Below are 14481 nucleotides of genomic sequence, written 5' to 3'. Positions count from 1 at the left end.
TCCCGCCCTGTACGCGAATGCGGCCCGATTGCTGCTGTGCCTGCTGGCTCTCGTCATCTATCCCTGTGGGCTCAGCCCGCCCCGGCTCCGCCCATTGTGTGACGTCGATGCCCGCCGGCATCGCTGGTAGCCGGGCAACATAGCGCGTCACTTCCGAGCGGTGGGCGTCACTTCCGGTCAGGCGGTAATTACCGCTGCGGCCGGGAGCTATAAAAAGTTGAGACACAGCTTGAATGATAGGCCCCTTGAGAAAGGAGTCCGAAACGCGCGTCGGGGCGGATGCGCTGGCCCAGGAACCACGGCACCCGATACCACTGACGCCAATAGGTAATTACCATAGATTATACTATGGAGGTGTTTATAGTCACTGGTATGAGGGGCTGATTGGGTAATGCTTGGCTTATGGGTGTGTGATAAGAGCTATGGGCACTGCTCAGCAGGTGCTATTAGGTTATATTGGTGTGGCACAAACCTCATTATAGGGGATTGCTTAGGAATTGTTTGAAAAATATCCTGTTGTTCTTACATGGCCACGTATGGGGCGCACTAGGTGGCGCTAGGCACACAATGGTGCTATAGGCCTATACTTGAAAGTCCACTACCTTTTGCTTAGTAAGAGAAATATTGTACTTTAAATCTGATTATAACACCCGCGTTGTCCGAATATTCCATCTGTGATGTCTTTCCTGGACCTGTGCGTCCTTGAGTGTTATGAGTGGTGAACACGTTGCACTTTTCTATTTTGTACTGGTATTTGGCTATATGATTTTAATTTTGTATTAATAAAAATTGTATTGCTTATGCATAATTTGCCTTTTGATCATCATTTTTTATGTGGACTCTTTGTGGGGGATAAGAAAAATGGGGCAATGCTTTTCTACCCGGTTTGTGTGCAGTTTGTGGAAGGCAGAGGAATATCCTTATAGTCTTTGGTAATGGCCAAATGTAGCAGCAATGGGAGATTTCTGTTTGACCTTTACTTAATGACTCACTTTATTTCTTGTTGCCATAATGCTTTGGGTACGCATCCCTAGAATATGATGATAATGCCTGTAAATGGCTGATGAATTAATGGCGCTATATACGCAAATAAAATAAATATAAAATATTGCACAGACTCCCTACAGTATATAAGTTACAAGATGGCATTCATCACTCATAATCATAGAACTAAATAGAAACTGGTACACAACTTTCTCAACTTGACTGATGTAGCAAATACAGCGACAGCCGTCAGTAACATTTTTCAGAGAATTCTTGATGGCTGTTAATATAGCCTTCTACGGTTTACCCTCAGTTTTACACTTTTCCATCTCAAGAAGCACTCAACCACTCACATTCATTTGTGACATTCACATATTACCTGCGATTATTGAGCCATTGATTTAGTTACAGCTTATTAAATTTAATTTAATGTTTAACCTAAAAATAAACCATTGACTCAGCATTACCGTACCTTACTGCCTCCTATCTTCGACCACCTAAAATCTGAAAAATAATCTGCACTTTAGCGAATACGGATTTGTGTACAATTCGAGTAGAATTCAGTTCCACTGGTATTTGTTCTCTCATCTCTCGTGTTCTTCTGTTGGGAATAAAATACGCCTATAGGAGATTTTGAAATCATTGCATTCTTGTTTTCTTTATATGTCACCCAGCATTCCAACTTTTTTTTTAATTGGCTTTGTAGTTTGTCTATGTACTGGCAGACGCAGACATAAAAGGTCCCCTGTGCAAGAACAATATATGGGTCCTTTGCAGTCCAACAGCTCGCCATAATGCACAATTCCACATGTTTTGGAGGTTGAAATGGGCCCCCTTGTTCCTTGGGCCCCTGTGCGGCTGCACAGGTTGCCCCAATGATATGTCCGCCCCTGGATCTACATGTTTTCAGGGGTTACTTTTGTCCAATCTCAGGCACTTTTCCTATCTTTTCTCCTTCCAATCAGTGACATCCTTACCATCATCTTACCTAGCAAGTCATCATGGTCTTCTCTAATAGTCTCTGAAGTGTTATTTTCTTGTTTTCTTCTGGTTTAGAAATTGTATTGAAAAACTGTAAATCTGTGAATGTGTTTTTTATGGCTTATTTTTTCTTCTGAAATGTGATATTAGTACTGTATAACATGTTTTATCCTCATTATATACCACAAAAGCCTGGTTTGTAGACATTTTTTATGTAGTGAATATTGTTTGTTGTTTTACATGGTTCCCTATATACGTTATATTTTTTTCTCTGTATTTTCAGCTTGCAGGATCAGCCATAATTGGTGTTGGATTATGGCTTCTTCTCGCTGGAAATATTAAAGACTTCAGTGGAGATGATAAAGATGTATATACATTCTTCCTAATTGGTAAGTAACATCAAAATGATTTTTTATTTTACATGTTTGCTATTACTGTATTTTTCGGAATATAAGACGCACTAGACCATAAGATTCACCTAGGTTTTAGAGGACGAAATTAGAAAAAAAAATAAAAGAAAAAAATGTGGTCAGTTCTGTACTAATATCCCCTATTCTGGTATGCATGGCCCCTCTCATCCCCATCCTGGTATGCATGGCCCCCTCATCCCTATCCTGGCATACATGGCCCCCTCTTCCCCATCCTGGTGTGTATGGGGCTCCTCATCCTTATCCACACCATAGGTGTGAAATGCGGTGAATATTCATTTCTCTTAAGTAGTGGGCACACGTGACCGCCGGCAGCTGCAGGAAGTCGGCAGCCGACACTGTGCTCGCTACTTAACAGCAAGCAATGATTATTCACTGCCCTCCATGCACATAGTCTTGGCGTGCAGAGCAGTGAGTATTCCGGCAGCTATGCTCTGCTTGTAAGCAGCGCATGATGTCCTTGCCATGCGCTGCTTACAAGCGTAACGCAGCTGCCGGCATCGGAACAAGACACCTCGAGGGAGCGCAGAAAAGTAAGTGTAATGTTTTTTTTCAATGTTTTTGTGATGGATCCATGCATACCAGGACGGGGATGGGGGACAATCATACCAGGATAAGGATAGTGTCGTGCATACAGGATGCTGTTAAATAGAAAAGAATATTCATTGCCTTCCACGCCCATGGGTGTGGAATGCAGTGAATATTCATTTCTCTTTAGCAGTGGTCACAGGTTTTAGCCACAGTAGCCGGCTCCTGCCTCCTGTGACCCACTGCTCCGCCGCTGCGGCTCCCCCACCTCCCCACCACAGTCAGGGCAGGTATATCCGGACTATACGACGTATTCCCCATTTTCCTCCACATTTTTGGAGGAAAAAAGTGCATCTTATAGTCCAAAAAATACTGTACATTGTATTGTATTTTTTTTCGGAGAATGAAAAAGTAGAATATACCCCATTGTATTGCATTGATGCACACAGAATCCTAACAAAATTGGTATAGCAGGACTTCTAACATTTTAGAAATATAAATTGTAATGCATGTAAATATAAATGTCAATTTTCAGATTTATATTTTTAAAATAATTAGAAAATCAAGTATCATTTCCTTTACTCTTCACAAATATTTGCTACTTTATGTTGATATATCACATAAAATCCAAATAAAGAAATAATAATTTTGTGGGTGTAACATGAAAAATAGTCATGGTGTATGAATACTGCTTTAAGGCACCATATATTGGTGAAATAATACAGCTATTATCTAATATATGCTGTCCATAGATCGGGAAGCATGCATCAGTTGTCAGATTTCTGTTAAAATAAGCTCTGGAGGCAGATTCTCAGGGAGATATATGTTTAGCCCATAGATCTTAGCTCATTTACATATTAAGAAAAACATGGATAAACCATTGGATCACAGATATCAAGTTATCATTGTGTTCAGATTCCTATGACCTACATGTCCATATAGGAAGGTTGATCCTACTGACAGATTCCGTTTAAAACAGTGTATTCAGAATGACAGATAATATATGTGTCATTACAGACAGTACAAGAAATGTAGCATTAGTAATAAGGCAACACAGGATCCTCAGTAGATTCATCGACTAACAGACTAAAAGTATACAGTGCCCATGTGATGCTTGTAAATCAGGACTACTAGTGATTACAGTGTACAGATCTGCTGTCGTAGGGAGACTTATAGCTTACGGTAAATAGTGCTACTTGGGAAAAGGATATACAAATTAGCTCTGCTACAGGAGGTGGGAAGATGGCTCTCATGGGATTTGAAAACATGATGCTATTTAGTCAAACTGCAGTTTTCTATAGTAGAAAAAGAAAGTAATGTAAAGACTGCTGATTTGGGGTTTTTGCCACTCATCATTGCAGAGCAGGATTCTGGTTGATGGGTAAGAGGTCATTGTTGAAGGTTAAAGTAGCACTATTTCTACCTGTTGAAACCACCAGCTGGCAAAGGGAGATCAGGCAAGTTTGAAGTGAAGAAGCTGCAGCACATGCAAACTGCAGTCATCTTGACAGAAAATAAGTAGGAAAGCTGCTTCAAATGTAGTAGGGGCCCAGATTGGGGGGTGGTCCACTGCTTACCGCAACCAGACGACACAGACGAGACGGAGGCAGATTTTGGTTGCAACAGGTCCGAGTTTATTGGCCGTCCTCCTGACGACCATAGCCATACACCGCAGCACCTTTACAGCTCTCCGTATTCAGGCCCGGGTACCTGCACCTTCCTTCAGTCGTAGTGACGTTCCTCGCGGATCTTTCGCTGGGGCTGCCCTAGGCCTATCTACCGCCAGCGCTTCACCAGTCCGAGGTCGTCGTCCAATAGGTACCCCCGGGCCTCGTCTGTCCTGCGGTTCTTTGTGTCAGGGGCCACCCCCCTGACTGTCTCTTTCTATCAGTCCCCTGGTCGAGCTCTCCACCGTTGTCAGTCCTCCGTACTGAGTCTTCTCCTCCTGAGCTCCTCCCGGGACTAGCCTCTCCTGGAACCCTGTCCTGTCCTATTTATCCCCTTCCTCGGGAATTCCCCTCCTGGGTTCCTATCTCCCTGCCCCCATAACTAAGCGTTTCTGTAGCCCTAAGCTGCTGACAAGTCCTGTTCTCATGCTCCCCTCTGCCATCTTATGGTCAAATCTAGGTATTGCACTCCTTTTCCCTATTCTCCAGCTGTTTCCCTTCTGTCATTGCGAACATCCGTCTACAGTGCACAAACCGTCCCCTCCTCCTCCAGTCAAGTCCGTCCGTCAAGTCACCTTCCCCACACTCTCCCTTCCTTTGTCTATTGTCGTCCTCGACAATCGTATTCCCTACCTACGTCGTCCTGAAGCTTATCCACCGTGTGTTGTCAGACCGGTTGTTGGGCCAAACCCGCCATACGCGGGGGGCCGAACCAAACCGGAAGCACCATGCTCCGAGCAGCCTACCGCTACTCGCCGGCGCGCACGCCACGTGACAACTTCTTTCAGGTTGGCTAGGTCCACCCGGACTACTCTACGGCGTGTACCTCCCACTGCTCTCCCCTTCTTTTACCCTCAACTGTCCGGAACGCCATGACGAGGCCTTTCGCCTACCAGATTATCGTTAGCACCCGCCTATTCTTTTGGGGTGTCCGTGGTGTCGTGGACCTGGCTGAGGGACTACTGTCTGGTTCACTCTCTTCCGTCTCTTTGTCCATCTAATAAGAAAGTCATGGTCAGCGTTTTTTTCCATACCCTGTACCCGGGACCTGTTGCACACTCTTATACATACTGCACATTAAATCAACTTTTGGTATACCGTATATATGGTTACCTCTACTTTAATAACCATAAGGGTGACTCAACAGAAGTAACTCTTTTTTTCTTTTTCCTTTAACTTTAACTCCTTCTTTAAACACAACATTCCAAAAAAACAAAATGTAAGTACTCCCCCTTCCTTTAACATTAGCACTTGCTCCCCCGCGTCCCCGCTATATCAGGAGCAGTAATACACAACAAAACATGTCTCTTATTCTTGGACGTCGAACTGTCCACTGGAATGCACAACGGTGCATCGAAATCCCGGTAGTCCGGGCCATCTCCTGATAGCCGGTGTCTAGACAGTTGCAAGGGGCTCCACAGCCGTCGGGCTCCCGGGATGCAGGGAGTGTCTATGGGGGTCCTTTTTTACGGGGGCTCGTGGCCTTCAGGTTCGGCGATCACGGCTACCGCGTAGTAGCTGCGGGGACAGTACTCCTTATAGTAGGACACCAAGTCCCCCTCCCGCAAAGCCCGGCCGTGACGGATGGAAGTCACGTTAATGCATACCTTTTGGCCGGTTGCGAGGTCCCGAATGAACCCATATCCCTTCTCCAGGTTGGTGTACACGAGCCGCCCGGTGGATCGTGGAGCCGCCATGCCAGCCTCTCCTTTCTCGTGGAGCAGGCCCCAGACCTCCCGCTCTCTGGCCTTCTTCTGTATGACCTCCGCAACCCAAACGGGGGGTCCGGTGTAGGCCGCGGAGTCCGGTGGGCTGGACGCGGCCGGGGTCGAGAGCGGGGCAGAGGCGGCCATAGATTCCGGCGGCCCAGCAGCCGCTGGGGCCGGGTGATGGGCAGGGGCAGCCGCGGGTCCCGGTGGGTAGGCCACAAAGCCCGACAAGTGGGCTGTAGCCGGCTCCGGGGGCGTAGTAGACGCGGCCGCAGGGCAGGCCACAACCGTAGCCGCAGACAGGGCCGAGGCGACCGCCGTCACTGGTAAGGAGGCCGCAGGTGAGGTCGGAGTGGCGGCAGGCTTCGGTGGGTAGGCCGCCGCCTCAAGGTGGAGCGTGGCAGGGACGGCCACGGCTGAGTTCCGCACCGGTGACACAGGACACGGTGCCGCCGGGCGGGGTGGCTCGGGGATGCGGGCAGAGGCATCACTTGGCCCGGCAGAGGCTGCAAAGCCCTCCACAGCCGGGCCCATTGGAAAGCAGGAGGCTGCGTGGCGGGGGCCGGTTGCGGAGCCTCCGGCTGGGCCGGGGGACCTCTCACCTTCCCCGGTGCCGCGGCCTCCGGCAGGCCATCCCACAGCTCCTCCCGCAGCCTCCGATCTTCACCCCGCCATCCGGCAGGGCTAGCCTCCAGGCTCGTTGGTCCCGTGGGGAGGCTCCCAGGAGATTTCTTCAGCAGCTGCTCCAGCAGGGCCCGCAGTCGCTCCTCTTCTCCGACCGATGTCTGGGGTGCTGTCAGTGGCTCCCAGGGGCAGATCTCCCGACAAGATACGACCTCCTGACGCCACCGCCATTCCAGGCGTCCGAGACCGCGGAAGCTGCAACGTCGCATCCCGTCCGGTGTACAGCAGTCGAATGGCGCCAAACAGCCGCAGCCGGACTTCACACCTGGGCCACTCCCGTTCTTGGGTGGGGCGGTGGTCGGCTTCTGCACCCATCTCCCGGGGTCCAGCATGAGGGGGCGGCGGTCTCCAGATGTACACCGCTCCCCCCAGGGGCAGATTTGAGACGGCCCCAGATCTTCCAGTACATCTGCAAACGCCTGTGCCTCTTCCAGACGCTGGAATATCACAGCCATTTTGTCCGTTTTTTGTACCGCCCCGGATCCTCTGATGACAGCCAATGATCCGGAACAAAGTCTCAAATTTGTAATCCACAGGTAAAGCAACTCGAGTCCTTGTAGTTCTCCTGAAGCAGGCTTGCCGCTGAAGTTGTAGTATTGGCGGCGGCGATACTGCCGACTACGCCAAATGTGGTAGGGGCCCAGATTGGGGGATGGTCCACTGCTTACCGTGACCAGACGACACAGACGAGACGGAGGCAGATTTTGGTTGCAACAGGTCCGAGTTTATTGGCCGTCCTCCTGAGGACCATAGCCATACACCGCAGCACCTTTACAGCTCTCCGTATTCAGGCCCGGGTACCTGCACCTTCCTTCAGTCGTAGTGACGTTCCTCGTGGATCTTTCGCTGAGGCTGCCCTAGGCCTATCTACTGCCAGCGCTTCACCAGTCCGAGGTCGTCGTCCAATCGGTACCCCCGGGGCCTCGTCTGTCCTGCGGTTCTTTGTGTCAGGGGCCACCCCCCTGACTGTCTCTTTCTATCAGTCCCCTGGTCGAGCTCTCCACCGTTGTCAGTCCTCCGTACTGAGTCTTCTCCTCCTGAGCTCCTCCCGGGACTAGCCTCTCCTGGAACCCTGTCCTGTCCTATTTATCCCCTTCCTCAGGAATTCCCCTCCTGGGTTCCTATCTCCCCGCCCCCATGACTAAGCGTTTCCATAACCCTAAGCTGCTGACAAGTCTTGTTCTCATGCTCCCCTCTGCCATCTTGTCAAATCAAGGTATTGCACTCCTTTTCCATATTCTCCAGCTGTTTCCCTTCTGTCATTACGAACATCTGTCTACAGTGCACAAACCGTCCCCTCCTCCTCCAGTCAAGTCCGTCCGTCAATTCACCTTCCCCACACTGAAACTGACATTTCGAACGTGAAGCCATAGAAGAGATTCCATCTAATTGAATCCTACAGTGCTATGTCTTTGCATGTCTCAATGGCATTTCAAAAGTCTTCACATACCGTGCTCAAAAATATAAAGGGAACACTAAAATACCACATGCTAGATATTACTGAATGAAATATTCCAGTTGCAAATTTTTATTCATTACATAGTGGAATGTGTTCAGGACAATGAAACATAACAATTATCAATGTAAATCAAAATGAATATCCCATGGAGGTCTGGATTTGGAATGATACTCAAAATCTAAGTGTAAAATCAAATTACAGGCTGACACAACTTCAGTGGAAATGCCTCGACAACAAAATGATGCTCAGTAGTGTGTGTGGCTTCCATGTGCCTCTGTGTGCCTATATGACCTCTGTACAAAGCCTGGGCATGCTCCTGATGAGGCGGCCGATGTTGTCCTGAGGGATCTCCTCCAGAACCAGAATAAGGCATTAGCCAACTCCTGGACAGTCTGTATTACAACGTGGCGCTGGTGGATGGAACGAGACATAGTGTCCCAGATATGGTCAATTGGATGCAGGTCTGTGGATCCAACAGGCAAGTCCATAGCATCAATGCCTTCATCATGCAAAAACTGCTGACACACACTTCAGGCACATGAGGCCTAGCATTGTCATGCATAAGAAGGAACCCATGGCCCAATGCACCTGCATATGGTCTCACAATGGGTCTGAGGATTTAATTCCTGTACCTAATGGAAGTGAAGGTACTTCAGACAGCCCTCCAAAGAAATGCACCTTTACTGACCCACTGCCAAACCGGTTATGCTGGAGGATGTTGCAGGCTGCAGAACGTTCGCCAAAGCATTTACAGACTCTGTCACATCTGTCACATGTGCTCAGTGTAAACCTGCTCTCATCCGTGAAGAGCACATTACGCCAGTGTCGATTCTGCCAATCTTGGTGTTCTCTGGCAAATGCTATTCACCCTGCACGGTGTTGGGTTGTAAGCACAACACCCACTTGTGGACGTCCCTCATACCACCCTCATGGAATCTGTTTATGACAGTTTGAACAGACACATGGATGTTAGTGGCCTGCTGGAGGTCATTTTGCAGGGCTCTGGCACTGTTGCTGGGTTGTTGCCTTCCTGCTGCCCCCTCCACATCTTTTGGCGTACTGTTCTGTCTCCAGGTATCTGCTCCATGTTCTGGACACTGTGATGACAGACACAGTTACCCTTCTTGCCACAGCTCACATTGATGTACCATCCTGGATGAGCTGCACTACCTGATCAACTTCTGTGGGTTGGAGACACCGCCACATGCTACTATACAGTGCATCTAGAGGTGAGAGCAATGAAAAAAATGTAAAAGTGACCAAAGCAACTGTCAAAAAGGATGAGAGCAGAGAAATGGTCACCCCCTGCAGAACTACTCCTTTATAGGGATTCTCTTACTAATGGCCTATCATTTCTACCTGTTGTCTGTTCCATTTGCATAACAGCAGGACAAAATTGATTCACAATCAGTGTTGCGTCTTAACTGGACAAGTTGATTTCCCAGAAGTGTGATTGACTTGGAGTTACATTGTTTTGTTTAAGTGTTTGCTTTATTTTTTTTGGAGCATTGTACTTTATTCTATGGGCGGCACGGTGGCTCAGTGGTTAGCGCTGTAGCCTTGCAGCGCTGGAGTCCTGGGTTCGAATCCCACCAAGGACAACATCTGCAAGGAGTTTGTATGTTCTCCTCGTGTTTGCGTGGGTTTCCTCCGGGCACTCCGGTTTCCTCCCACATTCCAAAGACATACTGATAGGAAATTTAGATTGTGAGCCTTCAGGGACAGCGATGCTAATGTGTGCAAAACTGTAAAGCGCTGCGGAATTTGTTAGCGCTATATAAAAATAAAGATTATTATTATTATTCTCTAATCAACATTTGATGAAATTGTACGTCACAGACTAGGCTTCATAGGAGACCATCGTTTGCACTATATAGTGCAATAGCGAAGATTTACAGATTCAGACCTAAAAAAATGGATTGAATGACTAAACAGACTTCAAGTAGCACATTTTTGTATTTTTTACAAAATATGAAAAAAATGTTTTTAAAATATAAAAGTTTGACTCATCCCATTTTCCCCTTTTAAAAATAAATAAATAAAAAAATAAATATTTGGTATTGCTATAACTGAAAAGTCTGATATATCTAAATGAAAAATAATTATTAAAGCGTATAACAAACGCTAAATAGAGAAAAAAATTGAAAATCCTGAATTCCTGTTGCCACATCTGCCCAAACAAATTGTAATAAAAAGTGGTAAAAACATCAGCTTGCCATGCATAGAAACAAGCCCTCATACCAATCCATTAAAAAACAATTAAAAAAGTTACAACTTTCAAACTGGTGACACAAACTGACACATTTCAATGGTGACACATTATAGCCACTATAATATTGAGTTTGGTGTTTGTACGCCTCTGAAAAATCCTGTTGGCAGATCATTTTTACCACACAATGAACACCATAAAAATGAAACCGAAAAATAATAGCGGTGTTGAGATAGCAAAAAGTTTGAATACCATGCAGATACATGAAGGTCAAACAGGGTGATCCCTTTTCCAAGCAAAAAAGCAAATTGTCTCTTCAGAGAGAAAGAGGACTAGAACTCTAGTGCCACCTATTGGAAGTAGCAATCCTAAAAGTCAATGTCGACCCTTTAACGAGACTTGTTACATGCCTTAGGATAAAATCCAAACCAGAATCTCAATTTACAGACACTTCTTGGATATCAGTCAGACGCCTCTCACACAGCCAAACCAGATCTCACACTTTGCCCTGACGAGGGGCAGTACCCCGAAACACAGTGTCTGCAAATTGAAATTCTGGTTTGGATTTTATCCTAAGTCATGTAAACAAGGCTCGTTAAAGGGTCGACATTGACTTTTAGGATTGCTGCTTCCAATTGGTGGCACTAGAGTTCTAGTCCTCTTCCTCTCTGAAGAGACTATTTGCATATTTCCCAGAGGACCATTGCGGCTTTAAGTCTCCTCATCTCATCATGCTTAGCATGTCATTTGCCACAAGGAGAAATGATACTTCTTTGATACCCAAGCAAAAAACAAATAAAAGAAGGTGGCGTCAGCATCCGATAATGACCAACTTGTATATTGTGAATGCTTAAACTCCTATAAAAGGGGTCAAAATGTTGTCCCTGTTTCTGTATTTTTGATGCCATAATAAAGGAAGTTGGCCATTATTGGATGCTGAAGTCATCTCCTGTCACCTAAAAACAATGGCAGTATAGCATGTCTTCCACCAATTACCCCATGTGGATTTTTTTACTATTTTTCTGTACATTATTTTTTAAAATTAATAGTATATTTCATAACTATATCTTGCTACGTCACCCAAAAAATACACCAACATTATGGCTCGTCTAAAAATGGAAGGGAAGATAGCTCAAAAATGAAGAAAAATTTTTTTTCGTCTCCAAGGGTTTAAATAAGACTTGTCCTACAGTATACTTTTTATTATTTAGTTGAAGATAACTCTTTGGAAACATTTCATACAGAAATCCAGATTCCAAAAATATAGCAATCTTGTCTCGCAACTGCTCAAAAATGTTAAAACATTAATGATAACTTTACGTGTATTCAGTTTATGTGTGTTATGATATGGTCATGGAAACAAAATATCATCTTGATAATGAGGTCGTATCCTTATCGCTTTGCAAGATTTTTTAGATAAGCAAAATATTTTAGGAGTGATCATGTAGTAAAAGCAGAAGAAAACCACAGAAAGAAAAAAAAAATGAAGTAACCTGCTGCGTCTGTTGCTGGGAGTATCCAGTGCTATTTTTACAAGCAAAGGATTTCCAAATGACACATAGGTTGCCTAACATCTGAATATAGCTCTCTACAGCTGGGTGTGAACGTAGGGATGCAGCTACTAGTCAGCAACTTATGCAGTTCTTATAGGGTCTGTAGTACCAAGGGGGCTGGCACAACCTTATCTCCCCACCCATGCCTACATTTGTTCATGTTCTGCAGTAAACAAAAAGGATGGAATGGGGACTCAATTTGTTGACCTCTCAAAGTTTTCTAACTAGGAGTCTATCGGTAACTTCATATTTTTCTCTTAAATGGGTTTCTCAACATCATAAATTGTTAAAATTACAAAGTGCTTGTAAAAACAAGTAACATTCCGACTTACTTACTATTAAGTATCCTCTATGTTGGGTCAGATCCCAAACCTGCCTGAAAAAGCACCCAGAAAGTTATCAAAAGTATGAAAATATGCATTTTATATAAAAATGACTTGGCGTTCAAATGTTCAGGCTATTGAGCGTCATGTAAAGAGGTTGTGCACTACTTTTACATTGATGGCTTATGGTTAGAATAGGTCATTAATGTCTTATCAGTTAGGGTCTGATAACAGCTCAGCGGGATCAGCTGTTATCGGTGTTGGTGGCGGCGGCGGCCACCGGCCTGATGTACTCCCTTGCCGAGCTTCTCCGTCTAGTGGCCGCGGCTGGGTACTGTACATCCGCCTCCTATTCAAATCAATAGAAATGTAGTACCCTGCGGCAGCCACTGCAAGTAGACAGAGCAGCTCTGCAAGTGAGTACTTCCGGCCGCTGCCAACGATAACAGCTGATCGGCGGTGGTGTCGGGTGTCGGACCCCGGATGATCAGGAATTGATGACCTATCCTAAGGATAGGTCTTCAATGTAAAAGTAGTGAACAACCTCTTTAACCACTTTGAAACTGGTTTCCAAAGACATCAAGAGGTTAAAAAGAAGTGAGTTGACCATTGTTCAGGCGTTTTCTGCTTTTGAAGACGTTCTATACTGTACAATAAAAGTCGATGGGAAGGCTGAAAAGATGCTTTCAAGACGATCGAGCGTCTTTCTGAACATTTTGTCAGCGTTCTTACTTCAAAAAACTTTGTTGGTTCCTTTATTATTTAATGGAGTTAAAAATTAAAAGTCCAGAAAGCAGCAGTAAAATAAGACACCACCAAAACACTGCCAGTATGCTAAAAAAAACCCTGGTGATCAAAAAGATCAAAACAGTACTTAAATTACCAAAATTGATGCTTCAGGGAATAAAACTGCTTGCGTTTCCGGAAGTGTCTTCCTCTTCAAAAGTATGCCTGGTTCACCTGCCTGAAAATGATGTAGTGTGCGCATACCCTTAAGAGGATATCATGAAGCACAACGCTTACAAACTCTGGATCCTGCCAGCTTCAGTGCCCCTGCATTTTTATGATGCTGCAGTGTAAAAACTGCTGCTGTCTTCAGTATCAGGGAGTGCACAGTTTGGGCCAGTGACATGACAATGCCGCTGTTCCGAACTGTCAGTGTATCGGGGGCTCACTGCCACACCTGAGCAGGAAGTACCACGTACTTAGCCATCAGCTTTTGCTTTGACCAAAAGATTTTTTAAGCTGCCACCATGACAAGGTAGACTCTTTTGGCAGGGCCCTACTCTACTATAAACCTATTACAAAATTGTTAAAATACCCAATACTCTTTTTTGATATATTTTTATTTATTATTACCACATACAAGGGAAAAATACCGTCATGCCATGACCAGACAACATATTACGACCACGTAATGACCAATTAATGCCCCATACAAGGAACAAATACTGTCACATACTGTCACATCATGACCAGACAACATATTACCACCACATAGTGTATAAATAATACCACACGCAAGGGACAAATACCGCTACACCATGTCCAGATCACATATTACCACCACATAGTAACCAAATAATACCACATACAAGAAACAAATACCGCCATACCATGGCCAGATCACATATTACTACCACATAGTGACCAAATAATACCCCATACAAGGGACAAATACTGTCACGCCATGACCAGACATCATATTAGCACCACATAACAAACATTTTTTTCATACTTACCTGACATACGATACCATGCAGCTTCACTTCTGGTAGTCAGCGCGTGTACTTATCAGCGCCTGGACAATGACATAATTGCGTAGGTGCCATAAGCTACACGTCACAAAAAAGGTGGAGGGAGATCCACTGGAACTGCGCTGCTGTTCTGTTTAGAAGGCCATGGAGCTCCAGGAAAGCTTTCTGTGCCGAAATGTGCGCCTCCGATTATCATTGT

At 45.5% G+C, this 14481-nt stretch overlaps 1 protein-coding gene across 1 annotated transcript in view; it reads left to right on the top strand.

Moving 5' to 3' along the window:
- LOC141063214 (tetraspanin-2-like) overlaps nucleotides 1-14481 on the top strand; it is a 256297-nt gene that overhangs the window by 68468 nt on the left and 173348 nt on the right. The window contains exon 2 of the mRNA XM_073557274.1: nucleotides 2249-2354. Within this exon, the coding sequence (XP_073413375.1) occupies nucleotides 2249-2354 (106 nt within the window). The remainder of the gene's footprint in view (nucleotides 1-2248; nucleotides 2355-14481) is intronic.

This window comes from Dendrobates tinctorius, unplaced genomic scaffold (genome assembly GCF_039654945.1).
Source record: "Dendrobates tinctorius isolate UK_male_01 unplaced genomic scaffold, ASM3965494v1 ptg000246l, whole genome shotgun sequence".
In the NCBI taxonomy this organism is placed as follows: Eukaryota; Metazoa; Chordata; class Amphibia; order Anura; family Dendrobatidae; genus Dendrobates; species Dendrobates tinctorius.
This window is presented reverse-complemented; position numbering and strand designations above follow the sequence as displayed.